The sequence below is a fragment of the Folsomia candida genome, unplaced genomic scaffold (genome assembly GCF_002217175.1).
Source record: "Folsomia candida strain VU population unplaced genomic scaffold, ASM221717v1 Fcan01_Sc001, whole genome shotgun sequence".
In the NCBI taxonomy this organism is placed as follows: domain Eukaryota; kingdom Metazoa; phylum Arthropoda; class Collembola; order Entomobryomorpha; family Isotomidae; genus Folsomia; species Folsomia candida.
This window is the reverse complement of record NW_019091193.1, coordinates 25,584,708-25,600,067: the sequence shown is the minus strand read 5'-3', so window position 1 is coordinate 25,600,067 and position 15,360 is coordinate 25,584,708. Positions and strand designations below refer to the sequence as shown.

Below are 15,360 nucleotides of genomic sequence, written 5' to 3'. Positions count from 1 at the left end.
TTTTTATTCTTCTCACAAGACATTAATTCACATGTCCTTACCATGCGACTCAGGATTGTACATGTCTATATTATTTCTTGCATTTTGCACAACCTGGAAACAAATAGATAGCAATGTAAATACGACAGTTAATATCATGTTGATTCCAGAAGGCGTATGTATACAAATATACCATTGCAATTGCAGCAGCAAGATTTTGCTCCCTTTCCCTTTGCTGAGCCATTTGCTCTCTTTGTTGCTGGAACTGTGTACTTCTTTGAGGAGGCAATGGTGAGGGCGTACTGAACATTGGGGGTGGAGGAATTGGCCCTGGATAAAAAAAAATATATAAAATTGTCTCATCATCTGTGCTATCCGTTGCTTAATTTATTTGTAATAGCATTTAATTCCACTATGAATATTTTGCTTATCATGTTTCATTTTATACAATTGTAAAAAAAGTTATTCAATTCCTTAAAATTCATCCAATTCATGCATGTATGCATGTACGCATGTTTCTATAAATAAATATTAACGACGATTTAACCCTATTACTCACCAATTTCAGACACTGGGATCGGTGGTTCGGGTAACTCGGATAGGGAAAATGGTAGGAGTCCGTTGTTACCCTTGGGAGGATAATGTTGATTATCAGTCTGGTGGTAGAAGGCAGCTGCCGTTCCCTTTCCACCTGCAAACAAACATAGTAAAGTGAAATTTGAAACATGCACCAAGTGAAAGTCATGATATCTCTGATCAAGCTCACCATGATTAATCAGGCCGTGTGACTGTATTGACTTTGACCGATCTGTACTATCTTGCTGAGCAGAATTAGAAGCGGTCGTTGTGATATTGACCGTTGAACTGGAGGAGGAAGAAGAGAACGTGGTCAAGTTGTTTTGACTTTGATGAATGATATTATTAGGTTGGTAGTGAGATGATGACGATGATGATGATACTATTTGTGATGAAGAGTTGAGGTAACCATTTTTTGTGTGATTTGGTGACGAACATCTTCCACTGCCATCCGAAGTCGAATTTTCTACTCCGTGTCCTGGGACTGAACTGTGTATTAAATGGCCATGATGATGAGACCCAAAGGTGGTTAACGTCGTATGGTTATTGAGATGAATTGGCGACACGAGTGATACTCCGTTTTCGCCTTTAGCCCCATCACAGTTCCAGCTAGCATCTACAAAATTAATAAATCACACCAATTAGGACGGCTGTCATACCACTATCATCACCACAAACTTGTTAATGCACATCGTAGCAGTAAGTTGAGGACTGAAATTAAGCAGAGTCACAGGGAAAATATTTACTAGAAAGTCATAATATTAATAAGAGCATAATATACATGTATGTACATACTAATTGTAAGTTATTGCCAAACTGACTCGTGTGTACATAAATGTTGAGTTGGAACATTGTGAAAGCTAAAAATGATAATTCACTAGGAAAGCACAAGAGGAAGGAACTGCTTGAAATAAAGTACAGATAAAAACAACATGCATACATAAATTAGAGTGCACCATCAGTTTAGCGTTAAAAAACAAAAAGAACCCCAGCGGAGAGTAAAACAGAAGTGACATTTGGCAAAGTCGTTAGTCACACGCGTCAAATACTTGTGTATAGTAGGCGGTTGTTTAATACTAACCCGTATTATCGGTAGCTGGCAACACATTTGGAATGTCAGGAGGCAGAATCCCTTTCAGAACTAGATCTGATCGGTTTGCTCGGACTGACATTTTTCGTTCCAAGGCTGCTCCATTTCGTTCCCAAGAAAACGTTCAATGAGATGTTCGGGTTATAGGATGACGCGTGGTGCAATGGAACGGATGAAAGTAAAAACAACAAAATAACAAAATCAGCCAGAAAATAACAAAATGGTCAAAGGGGAGTGAGGACTGAGTGCATTGAATGAGTGGATACATTTGCTACGCGAAATACTATAATCATGCACTAATTTATTGTGTCATGATTCTTTTCCTAATCCTCAAGAACTGTCCAAAAAACAAAATCAGTGAGAGAAAGCTGCGAATGATACATTTGTCCTCCGTTAATGCATGGAATAAACTCTCTCTCGGAATCGTCAAGATAATACGACATGTTCAGAATTAAAGGATCATAAATATTTTACTTCATAATGGTACAATTTCTTATTAAGCCAATTTATATATGGTTGAATTGAATACTATGTATTACATGTAAACCTATGTATGACGCATGTCAAGAGTAACAAGCTGTATTTAATAAATAATAATGCATGTATGAAATTGAAACCTTTCAATGTCAATGACCCATTTTTAAGAAGGGATGGGGTACCTATGGGGTTGTCAGTCGCAGACTTTAACGCTTGGTATTTACTCCCTAATATTTTTAACTCGAGGCTTTTTTAAAACCAGGACAATTTCCTCCGTCGTGCAAATACTACTTATTTCTTGTTCCGTTGTGATTCCTTCTCTCTGGAAAGTCAACATTTTGTCATGTAATATTCAACAAGCTTACATCTGGAAGCAGCCTCGAATTTATCCGACTTCTTCTTCCTCTTCCACTTCCATGGCTTAAAGAGTCGTCCAAAACTGGAGAATTTGCTTTTCCTTGGTGGAGGAGGACTCCGGGAACTTGGAGGTCTGGAAGAAAGGGTACAGGTTTTAATAAGGGAGATGCAATTTATTTTAGTAAAAATAACAACAAACATGATTTACTCACCCCACGCTCGACGATCTTGGTCCAATTCCATTTAGTGGTTTGGTTTTGACTGCAATAAACAAAATTACAAGACCCATTAGATCACAGAATAAGAAAAAGAAAATACATCTAACTTTTGCTCACTGTAAAAATTCTGTGGAGCAAGAGAAAGAGAAGTAAAAAAAAATGTATCGTTATACGTTATCAACAAGAACCCATTCTACTAACATATTAAACTCTACATGCATAAGTATTCGACTAACTCATCCCTACAAACCCAGTAACAAATAGTTTATTATTTCTTTTAGAATTGCAAGTAACTGTGAGTCCATTTAAAATAATAACAAAAAATTGACATTGATGTAATTCATATTACTTACGCCATCGCGTATTTAATTGGAGAAAGTATAGTCATGCTATTTTAATCAAGAGGTGACAAGTGACATTGTTCATCTATGTATAAAGTCTCGCTTTTTTAGTATGTTCACTAAACAATGAAATGTCGCTTAAGGAATTCAATTTTACAAGTGTAGAACAAGAGGCGTCTTGAGGGCATAATAAATCTTTTTTCGAATATTCGGACACCTTCACTCCACTCGTTATTTCCGAGAAAGTCAGCCAGCTTCATCAGGTTTTCAAGCAGAGGAGAAATTTTTTATTGCTTTGATTCTACGAACTTTCCCAATCTCTGATCCAAGCTGTGCAAAGAAAGATGTCAGACAGATCGCAGAAACAAACTAAATTAGTTTTTGTGAGCGGAATTGATATTTTTCAATTTCAACTCAACACCACCCAACCTCAAAAACCCCACTTTTTTAAGATTTTCTAGCCCAGAATGGCAACAATGAAGACGATAGTAGGTAGTAGAGTTCCATCAGAGAAAGAAAAGCAGTGGAAAAGTCAAATGTTCAAACAATCGAAGGGTAACAACTGCGCTACTCGACAGATGTAAGATAAGGTTTCGAAATCTGAATAAACTCAACCTCACTCGGTTTTAATAAATACATTTCGAAGTATGGAGTCAACAAAGTTTTTTCAAGATAGCTAATTTGGGGCACCATCAACACTTTACCTCGGGGCATCTAAATGCCTGTGAAGATTTCAACAATAACGAGACTACGGCTACGCGATGTGTCGAATGCTGCAAAAACTTAGTCCATTAACACCCACCACAAAGAAACATAGTTGATGTATGTAAGTATTCGATTTTTGTGCAACCTTGATTTCAAAAGTCTTTAACGTCTAAAGAAAAGGCATTATTAAAGAAATTGATGCAATCGATAACTTTTTGCAAAGTATTCTAAACTTTGTTAAAGCCATATATTCATCTTGCCATCCAGTAAATGATCGCTTGAGAGAAGTTTCTCGACTTCTGGTAATATTTTAACAGTAAAAAAAGAAGCGACTTGGTATTTACATGTAGTAATAGACTGTTTTGTTTTGCATTAAATATTCATCCAGACCCAAGGAAAGCGCTAGTGGTTTCATTACATTGATTGATGGGTTTTGGATCAATAATTTGAAGAGATGTCAAACTTTGTCAAATATAGTAAGAAATTCATTAGTATGTAAGAGATACGCATAATTTGCAAATAATAAAAATATAAAACTAAAAAATGTTTTTATGCATTTACGACACGTTGCAATAAAATGCATCTTCCTTTTACCCTCATTACTCGTACTTAATAAAACGTCTACAAGATTACAAGAAATGGATATAATTTAAAGTCGAACCCGTCCCTGCTCGTGCGGTTACTTCACACATCAGGGCAAAGGTATTATCCCGTTATAAATACTTATGTAACATGATACAAAATAGGTGCACCGAAAATTGGACCAGTCTGTGTGCTATACTCGCAATGCAACGTAGAATACGCTCATCTTACAGCAGACGAATTAGATAAATAGAAACCTTAACTAACTGCAATAAACTAGGCAATTCATACAATTCATTCATACATATGTTATGTACATTCCTGAGACTCGCAAATGCAGTTCTTTTAAAGGTCAGGATAGCTAGGAATGAATGAACATTGAAAAAATTTGCACTGTTTGGCATTTTGCCTTCGTGAGTACAATTGTGTATACATATCCACAATTGCTCTGTACATGCATACGTAATTATACATATATTAAAAACAGTCAAACCTTAAACTAAACATAATCTGATAATTTGTAGGGTTTTTATTTATGACTTGAGTAAAATCAAACACGTCAAAGAACCATCCATGGTTAAATTTAAATCGCCTAGTTTATTTACATGACGGCCACTCGGACATATGACACATATAATGCAAAATACATGCAGCATAAATAATAAAATCCTTCGATTCCTTGGGCCTTATCGTGATTCGTGAACACTAAAGTATTCAGAAACGGGCTTGATCATTGTTGCGAAATAATTTATTAGCTCACATTTAGTGTGGAGTGGTTTGTAATAAATTCTTCAGGTGTCGTAATAATTACATTTTGGGTAGTTATTTGTTTGAGAGTCTCTGTGGACATAGGAATTGCAACCCTCAAATATTAAACTCGTCGGACTAACCAACTAATGTGTTGAGTGTAATACTTATTATACACACGTTAAGAACACGAACAACCCAATACTTCGAACTGAAGTGCATTTAATTAAGCCGGGTTAAAAGGTTTGAGTAGTTTTCTAAAAACCTGCTGGCAGTCAAGACAAGGGAATATTGTGGCGGATTTACTACAAATGCATGTACAACTTTTTTGGGGCCCCGAACGATATTCCCCGTGCGTTGCAAGTCATGTCATGTCGTGATTCCTCGAGAACCAACCTATCTGATTGTTGTGGTTCTAGTTTTTAAAACAACATGTGCAACTTATCTTACATGTCTTGACCGAAATTCCAACGTTACACTCTTTCACGGCTCTATGACCACCAGACCGAGAACTGGTTGATGATGTGACTTCTTTGGCCCACTGACAAAATGGACCAACAAACTGGAACTACATTTGCATAAACATCTCATTAATAAACCCGTCTCAACTTTTCTTTGATTTGCCGTGCTAAAAACTATAAAACGGAAAAGATGCGTTCATACTCAGAGATTACATCTCACAAATCCGGCATACCACGCATAATAAAATGAAATATAACCTACTTCTCCTCACACTCGGGCTATGTACGTGGAACTTGTGCATTGTTTATTTTATTATATGCGTCGTATAATTACTTTGAGTTGACAGTAAATAAAATTGACACTAAATATCCCACCTCTCTACTCTACGTGTATTTACATCATCTGAAGCACTGAAATCAGTCAGAAAATACTACTCAAATTTATTATGTATGCACACATAATACAGTTCAACTGATGCTCTAAGGATGAACAATAAATATTTTATACGTTTGAGATAAAGAAAATCTAATATTGTAACTAACAGTTCCACCTCAGATGGCTGCAAAATGCTGGGAACTGTGCAGCAGTCATAGCACAATTAGCATATTCAACAGATCACCTTCATTAAAATTAGTAGTGTACAAATCAGACAATGCATAAATTCAACTGCCAGTTTCAGTTCTGCTTGTCACATTCTCATTTTTCATTTCCCATTACCACGAACGTTGATCACTTGTTAATCTTACATACGAGACAATGCATTACAGTAACACTTGTTACAACTGCATGCCCACAACTCTGTCAGATCGGAACAAATTTTATTCGACCAAGAGCGTAATTCCTTCTCGTAGCACAACAGGATCAACCACGAGCAAATCTGGTCTGAAGATAATATCGCAATTTTGTATGAACTCGATGGGGAGCCTCTCTCTCCCTTCTTCCACCTAAATTTAGCAATTTCAACTGACAACAACCATCAGCGCACAACCACAAACAAGGATGCAAATATGGCTGTCATTTTGACTTGTTCCAATGTCTAAATAATATCACCTATAGAAAAGGAGATGCCATCGGTTAATAATGTCTCCCAACAGCATGGGGCGATGTCACGGTTATCAAAAATCCTCGACTCTTTGCCATCAATCGTCGTCGTTTATTGCTGTTTATTGACTGATTGTGAGTCCCAGGGCTTGTAGAATATCTTCTAAACCTCAACCTTTACAGCCACAGAAAGCTTTGATGCAAGAATAGTGGTAGTTATATAGCTAGAAATACTGGGATTTAAACTTGTGCATGCAATTTAGAATAATAATAAACCCCTGCAAAACCGGAATGAATATAAAAAGTAATAATTTTGAACCTGGTGCATTAATTGGCAAATAAAACTAACCAAGAAATTTGTAAAATAAGATTGTATGTCACAAATTATTAAATTCATGCAATATTCGTTTTACCAAGGTAAGATTAGCTGGATTTAGTTATGCGACTTGGCTTTCTGTTCAGAATGAAATACATTGCGTGCAACTCCTGACACTGAGTTTCAATTCAGTTATTGAATCGATGACCCGACGCCTACGCTTACCAAATATTTCGACCAGGGGATCAGCACATTACCAAATGTTACCCTAAGTGTGTGCCCTGCCCTCCATACATGCATGCAAAACAATTATATGCAAAGTTGCTGATATAAATCACGCGCCATTTCACAATTTGCATATCCCCACTTAAAACATTCCATTTTTGCAAATTCTGCTACGTCGCACAAGAGCAACAACCAATCGGTTCGACAATGCACTAAGACGTACATAGATACATACGAGCACCACGCATATGCACATGCAGAAGAAGACAAAACTAAGTAACCATCATAGAAATTTTCACATTGGATTGCGTTCTATTTTTGGGAGGATATTAAAGTTTATTTGTTGCTTCCCAGAAGTTAATATGGCTTGCAAAATCTTTTTCTCTGCTCTTTTAGCACATTTAGCACGGCTGCGACACGCCCACTCAGAGCAAGTCTTTCTCCCTGTTGAAAATGCAAGCCGGTTTCTGAAAATCCACGTAAATAAATTCCAATTGCAGATTTCTTAGGGAAAACAAAGAACCATCTAGTCCTGTGTCTTACTTGTTCGCTTTTCAATGATTCGAATGATTCCATGCACTGGTTCTAGTTCTCAATAATGATACGGAGATTGAAAACTATCATCAACAACTTCGGACATCATTTGATTTAAACCTTCGAGTCAAGCAGAGGATCCAGAAAGTTATTGGTCGTATTGCCTCACTCAATTTTTTAGTGATTGAACTACTTTAGTCGTAGTTATTAATCTACCTAAATGGACATACAGCCAAAGGAACAAGGCAGGGACTAGGATAGTGTAATGCTATAATGCACCGATTTCGTATTAGAATGACTGCACAAATTTGAGCTGTAACAAAGGACAACAACGTGCAAGATCGTTAAGAGAAACAAGACTCTCCCCTCTCCCTTTGAGGACGACCGTGCGTGCATGCAGTCTCCAATTTTCTTGGCTCTAATCACAGAATAATCAACCAGCCATTAGCAACCAGGCAGTCTCTAAATTAAGAACAAACCTCAGCTTTTCTTCTTATCCTGCAAAAAAGAAAGTGGTGCTCAGACTTTCAAATCTCCGAAATGGCCTCAAGGGAAAACAAGGAATGGAACTTAACATATAACTTAGCATGGAATGTTGAATTCCATCAGTCTGAACTGCCAGTCTTCATTTATATGGTTGGCTGGTGCAACCCGCTTTTATTCATCCATTAGGCTTACGATTTGAAGCTTACCTAACCGACGCAACCTGGCTCATTTATTTTGTAGTCTTAACGTAATTGACTCTGATTTGTTCTAAAAAACAGAAACTAACTAAAAAGAAACGAAAGGTTTTGCGCTGTGTATAAAATTTGTTAAAAATACATTAAATACACTAACAATACACGACATAACATGACGAACCTTGACGAGAGGATTTCAGTACAAAACGAAATAAAGAAACTTATTTTGATCAATGCTTCTTAACACAAACAGCTATATCATTCATCCTCAATCTCAGTTTATTCTGGTCAATGGTACAACAGAATGTTTATAATTTCAGTCTGTCCGCCTTTTGGGAATTACATCTTAACTGTTGAGGGAACAAGAAAGTATTTCATGAAAAAAGTCAAGGACAAAGCGGGAGGACTACATATGTACGCACGTTTGTTCTTCTGTAATAAGGAAGAACGACACTCATAAAAATTCTTGGCTGGACTCTGAAGAGAAACTGTTTGATGATTCAATATCAGTTCTTCTTCCACCCTACCTTCTCTGAACAAGACACGGACGACGGAATCTTGAAGTGAAATGAGAAGAGGAACAAATGGTAATAATGGTGGTGAAGACGAGATACGAGCTATAGTACATATATGGGGAGAGAGAGATGAAGCTTCAAAGTCCTCGTCGTACTTTTATCCAATGTCACAAGAATAAGTCCCTGGAAAAGAGGTGATGGTGCAAGGCAAGTATCCAACCGATTCCAACGCATGAAGTCACTAGTCACCAGTGTCATTTCAAATTCTAGTCATCCATCTTCCTTTTCCAGAGAGAACTTTCCCAGTTCTTACAGTGCAGTCAGTATACATTGTATAATTTCATTTATTCCAAGCCATGTTCACATATAATGCATGCTAGAAAGAAACTCTGTTTTATATAGAATAATTAAGCTTCCGAGTAATACGAGTAGCTACTTGGCTGAAAGTTGGTACCAAAATCTGACAACAATTTGAAACCACAATTTTCTATTTTTTTCTTTTCCATCTTGAAATTCGGAATGAATATGGAGCTTCAGTTCTTTCCGCTACTTAATAACATCAGCGAGGAACTAAAACATTAGCTAGCCCAACATGTTGTATAATAAATAGAACAGGAGCTGCAAACCTTGGACATTTGACAAAGAAACCATGAAACTTATCGTTAAATTAACCATAACTTGGCTTGTCGCTTCATTTGATATTAAACGAATTTCAAAGAACTTTAGAACTGGACGTAGCTGATGTATATTTATGTATTTATGTATAGTATAATATCAATAAGCACTTAAGCACATGTATCGTCAAAAAATGACAGATTATGTAATGTTCTCGTGTAGTAACCAATTCACATAATTTTCAGAATTTATTAACCTTTTAATGCTGCGATATGTAATTTAATGAGTCATTTATTCACCTCCGTTGACGTCATTCAATATATTCTAAGAAACGCTTCATAAATTATAAGATCAAGATGAGCTTTGGGCTGGGCATGCTCTTCCATAATTATTACCAAGATTTTCAGAACATTGTCAACATATTTAAATAGTGTGTTTAGTAATCCAGACGTAGTTAACAGTTAATTGAAACTGTTTAACTAACTCCAAACAAAGCTTATTGTTCCCAATGATGTGAACGTCTTAATTTTGCCAGTCTGATAAAAATAAAGCGGACGGAGTGTCGTGAACCCCTCGTAGAAAAAAAATTGGAGACAGTCTCACTTGTTGAAGCAGGTCATGGTGAATCAACCTTGTGTTACTGTCATTGGCAAACGTGAAGAGAAAGTTGGAAAGGGGGCTTAATGAATCTGAAGCCATTATCGTATGATGTGCTAAATATGTCACTCTAAACCCGAGTTTGTGGCCAGCGAAAGACAGGGATCCACTAATTGTACATACATAAATACATAACCTATACAGAATTTTTGCATGGTAATTGGCAACCCTGAACTAAAGATGTTTTCTCGGTAAGTGGCGAGTTGCCAACTTCTATAGGACACCGGTTTAGTTTCTATATACTCTTTGTACCCTCATTATGAAGTAGATTCTCAAATGAAAATGAATGACCCAACTATTTTTGGATCTGAAAGGTGTATGCGCCCATAGAACCTTTCCTAAATTAGAGCATTTGGACAATATGAAAACTACGTCCAAACAAAACAGGCACAAATTTTAATTGTAGCAATGAGGAATTGTGAGGAAAACTTATTGAATGATAGAGAGAGGACCACAGAGAAAGAGTAGTTAGGATGAGAGAGAGAGAGAGATTATGTAAATCGTGTAAAGGAGCACCTTGAGTCAGAATATCGGCAAGAGACAGCGTGGAACTAATCAGTTGTCTCTTTTCCTCAAAGTTGAGATTATCCAAGCTCTTGGTTCGGTTGAGATTATTTAACACTAAATTGTGATTGTTATTTGGGATCGTGGCACAGAAGGTTGTCACCGGGGCCATTTTCTTGATTATTCTGCCCACTCGGAAAGGCAACGTCAACGGGTAAACGTCCAACAGTTCCAAATCTTGCTCATTTTCAAAGTTTGAATTACTTGGATCGCTTCTCTCGTCCTTTATTATGGCGTCATCTTGGTCATTTCTCGCCTTCTCGTTTAGCTCTTGTTGCGCCTCCTTTTCATCCTCTTCACCCTCATGCCTTTCATAAAACCATTCCGTTGCATTTGTGTAATTCAACCTGAAGTCATCCATTAATTCCTTACTGCTGGCTGGGAAGAACAAAGACTGCCGTGGGCTGAATATATACGTTTACGTGTACAATGTAGTTGCAGCATGTATGTAACAAATATTCACCACAAACAACCCGTAAGGCACACAAAATAGCGTTATGGTGGACCACAATTAGGACCTTTATGGTAAAATCTGTTCATTGTTTTCGTCTTCACGAGTACTACTACTACACCAACACAACATGCACAATCATTCACCCCGCATCATCATCAGCATCATATCAACGGCTGTGTTCCCTTATTTGTTTTACTTTACATAATCAATGCGTTGTTCCGAAATAGTAATTGCACTTGAAGGCAATTAATCTGCAAACAAAGTGCAAATCACTGCAAATTATACCCTTCGGTGACTCGTTTGTATTATATCTTTCCCTCTGCCAAGAATTGCTCTTCATAAAACGTTGAACTCCAAACTGAAATGATGCGGCAGCGTCGGAATAATAACCTTCAGATTGCCATTTGAATATTGTTGCTGTACACCAGTATTTTATTATTTTGTTGCAAGACCTGTCAGCGATTCCTTGCAATGATTATCAAAAGTGGGGAAGGAGTGGATCACAGCAAGAAGCAGAAACAAGTTGGATCGACGAATCTGCAGTCACCGGGACATAAAATAAGTAATGATGGGGGTAGCGTTGGACGAATGTTGTAATGCGAATATGATGATAATGACGATCAGCAATATTTGATAATATTCAGAAACATCATTCCACTGAAATTCAAACTCTTCAACTGTTTTCATCCGACAGGTCAGTCAACGAGCTGGCAATAAAGTATAACCACGAGGTGAAGCGTATGCATGCGAATACCCCAGCTCACAGATACTTAAAATTCAAGAGTCATCACCCACAAGCAATCAGCCACATAAATTCCACTCTGCAGAATCCAAACGTGCGTATTAGAAATAGGAAAATGCAATATTTAAAACGATAAAATATCACAAGTAAGCGCTATTTATAGACACTCTCCACTTCATAATTGTAGATTGCCTAAACATTTTCTGTAGTTTAATCGTCTCCTCTAAATTCATTGCTACATTCTTTTCTGTGATCAGATCATCCAGTTAGATGATTCTATAGCATCCATGGTCCATCCATTTCTTTGGCTGATGATGGGGATGGAACAACTATTAAACAACGGGAGAGAAAGAGCCACTCGTCGAGGGATTTATTTCCTTTGTATGACCAAGGGAATTTCAAATTGCTTTCGTTACTGCTTCTTCTGTTTTGGCTCCCTAGTCTCCGGTGGTGCGTTCAGATTGGAGAGAGAAAAAGGGACCAGAGAGAGAGATTAACACTTGGAACGTCGGAGTAGTCAGGGCCCGGGACCACTTCCAATAAATAAGTGAGGAAGGAGGAGTAGCAAAGCAATCATGCTGCCCTATCCTTTGTATCAGGTCCTCGCAGGTGAATTTCGCCACAATGTGTGTCACAATTGTATCAGAACAAAGCACTTTCCGTCAACTGTATGTATTTATTTTCTTCGCAAATAATGAACACACGTGAAATGATATTGTCAGAACAGTGCAATATATGTCTATTCATTCACGTTAGGTAGACGTACAAGTAATCCGATTAATGGAAATTAATTCTCAAATTAATTTTAAAACTGATTAATAAAATTGGAATACAAGATGGTCGCATCTAGTTCAAATTGGAGACAATCATGCGAAAATTCCTTCCACAGCTCATGTCATTTCAGAATTATTCACGCAATTGCAGTTATAATATAATAACGAATAGACAAAACACAGCACTGATAATTGTTGTCTCCTCGAATCCAATTTAGTCTCGATCGACTCGTTGAGTTGTTGACGCTGATTACTTTGTTTAGTGGAAGGAATTTGCCAAAATTTGTGAGCTTAACTCTGCTTAATCCACACTAGGACGACGCGAAAAGTGAATGATTACATTCTCTCAACAACGACTTGGGTGGAAGAGACGTTAATTATGCTTTCTGTGTTTAAGAACAATCAAGAGCTATCGCACTCATGCACGGGTTATTACATATGTCAATTCCACCTAATTCCTGATTCTTGCACATGAAGAGATGGGATAACATCGACGCATTGAGAAATGACAATATTTTAACTTAGGGACCACACAATCACGAAGGTCTATATTCAGCATCCACCATTTAGCCTCTTAATTAGAAAACAGCACACATTTTTAGCTTACGATGGATTAAACAACCAGTATGAACTTAAAACTTCAATCTATTCAAGTCAGTGTTTAGTGGGAAATGGTTATCAGCAAATAAGAGTTAAGCGGCCCATCTTCATGATGGGATGATGGGCGGTTGAGAATTTCCTAAATCCTTGTCTAACGACTAGCAGGGATGATTCACCTTTGAGTGCGTAACGTGTACTATATTCAACCACCGAAGAAACCAAGCAACGAACAATTGAGCGTAATAGTGGATCACTGCTGCAACACCTTGTGTCCACCTTTCCCTACATTATTAACCGAAGATACATACTCATACGCCTGGTACCAACCATACCACATCCAACCATACTCATGATTACACCACAATAACCACATCTCATCAGCATGTTTTCATCCACCACTAAAAGCTGATTCAGATTCACTGAATCCATATTTTTGATTGTGGTTATCCCTCAATCGCATGCTCCTCCCTCCACTAAATGACACCTTACACTATTACGTGTTAGGAGGCCTTATTTCCCCCCACAATTTGCATGTGGCGGACGGAAATGTGATTCGAATGCAGATTCAGTGAATTAGGATCACCTTTTAAATACAACCTGCCAACATAAACCCTCTTTTACTGTTCATCTCTTTCATACGTAACAACAACAAGCTATTAACGAACAAACATTTACACTGCTTAACGTTCATACATGGTACAAGTTTGGCGTATAACCATACAACTCTTGGTTATATTACATTTCACCAAGTAAAACAGAATACGAATGATGCTGTCCATATATTCTCCTTAGTTCGACGCTGCCACACATTAGTCTTTCCTTTGCTACATGGCGTGTAGCTCAATCTCATCAAAGTCTCTTAGTTTTTTGTACATGTGTATGCCCAATATTAACATACACCTGATGAGAGTGGAGGTGCTGCTGCTGGAGTCCAGTAAAAAATACCCAAAAAAGCAGGAGAGAGGGGGATCGAAGACCTGCACAAGAATTGTCTGGACCTGGACGGAGGAGAGCAATGAAGAAAAGATGAAACAAGCTGCGTTGCTGTTGGGGAAGATACCTGTGAAGCTACGTCGTTTCTCACATTTTACATCTCCCCTTAATGCTTCCTTCCAACATGAAGGAAAGAAATGCGAGCAAGGAGACTTCACAATATTATGCTCCAGACAATGATATAATTCCATCCAACCAAGAGCACTTTCAACTTTATCCTAACAAGTTTTCATTTTGAGTTCCAGTCATACAACCTGCTGGACTTATAAAGATTAATAAAGAAGAAGAGAAGAATACCTGTTATCGTCAAAAGTACACCTGCCTACCCGATTTATCCTTCAGAGTTATTTAGCCAAAAGTTCCCAATTCAATCAGGATTAACGACGATTCAGATTGATAAAAGAAAAATACGAGTACATGCAAATATTATTACATCTGCTGGTTGGTTGCACTCTTAGAGTATTTAATAATAATAGCCATAAAAACAAAGTATTAGATAACGATGCTTAAAAATATGTCGTGTAGTCAAAATTTGCGTGCTACCAACCCACAAGGCCACACCTTCAAAAAAGACAAACAGCCTCTAATTTGTTAAACGTTATTCCGTTCAACAATAGTACGAATATGTCATCTCATAAATCAGTAGCTTATAAGTGGATTCATGGTGGATTATTATTTTTTCTGTCATTTGTGGAGACATTCTCCAGAAATCATGGAAGTAACAGGTGTTTTCACATTCCTTCCACACAAAGCCATTAACCTATTCACTTAAATGCAATGTAAAAAGATGGACGGAGGAAAATGAATTTTCTTCTGAACTAATCTGAACAAGAGTGTTTTCCAACTTCCCTTACGAGATTCTGGTGAATGAGGATTGTTTAATGTCCATACTTTTTTAGCACACCCTAACGAAGCCACAAATTGGTTGGGTTATTGTCGGACGTTGATTTAAGATGGTTTCTGAAGCATAGAATGTGAACAAAACTTCATGTGAACCAAAACCTGCTCTCAATTTAACTACGCTTAAGTACCTGGACTATCACATGATAGGAATACGACAAGGAGACTGAGGAAGGTTGCCTTTCGATATCTTCGCATTATATCTCGCATTAAATAT

At 37.4% G+C, this 15,360-nt stretch overlaps 1 protein-coding gene across 7 annotated transcripts in view; it reads right to left on the bottom strand.

Annotated features, from left to right (window-relative positions):
* The window catches only part of LOC110841982 (phosphatase and actin regulator 3), a 29,264-nt gene that overhangs the window by 5,438 nt on the left and 8,466 nt on the right, over positions 1–15,360 (bottom strand). For 5 of the 7 annotated variants that reach the window (XM_035860515.1, XM_035860510.1, XM_022087686.2 and 2 more), the window contains 7 exons: positions 2,692–2,740; positions 2,488–2,612; positions 1,637–1,741; positions 746–1,171; positions 539–670; positions 173–309; positions 42–93 (listed from right to left, as the gene is read on the bottom strand). In XM_035860515.1, the coding sequence (XP_035716408.1) occupies positions 42–93; positions 173–309; positions 539–670; positions 746–1,171; positions 1,637–1,741; positions 2,488–2,612; positions 2,692–2,740 (1,026 nt within the window). Of the gene's footprint in view, positions 1–41; positions 94–172; positions 310–538; positions 671–745; positions 1,172–1,636; positions 1,742–2,487; positions 2,613–2,691; positions 2,741–10,633; positions 13,455–15,360 lie in introns of those variants that run through there. The other 2 variants (XM_035860521.1, XM_035860527.1) reach the window with 2 other exon arrangements.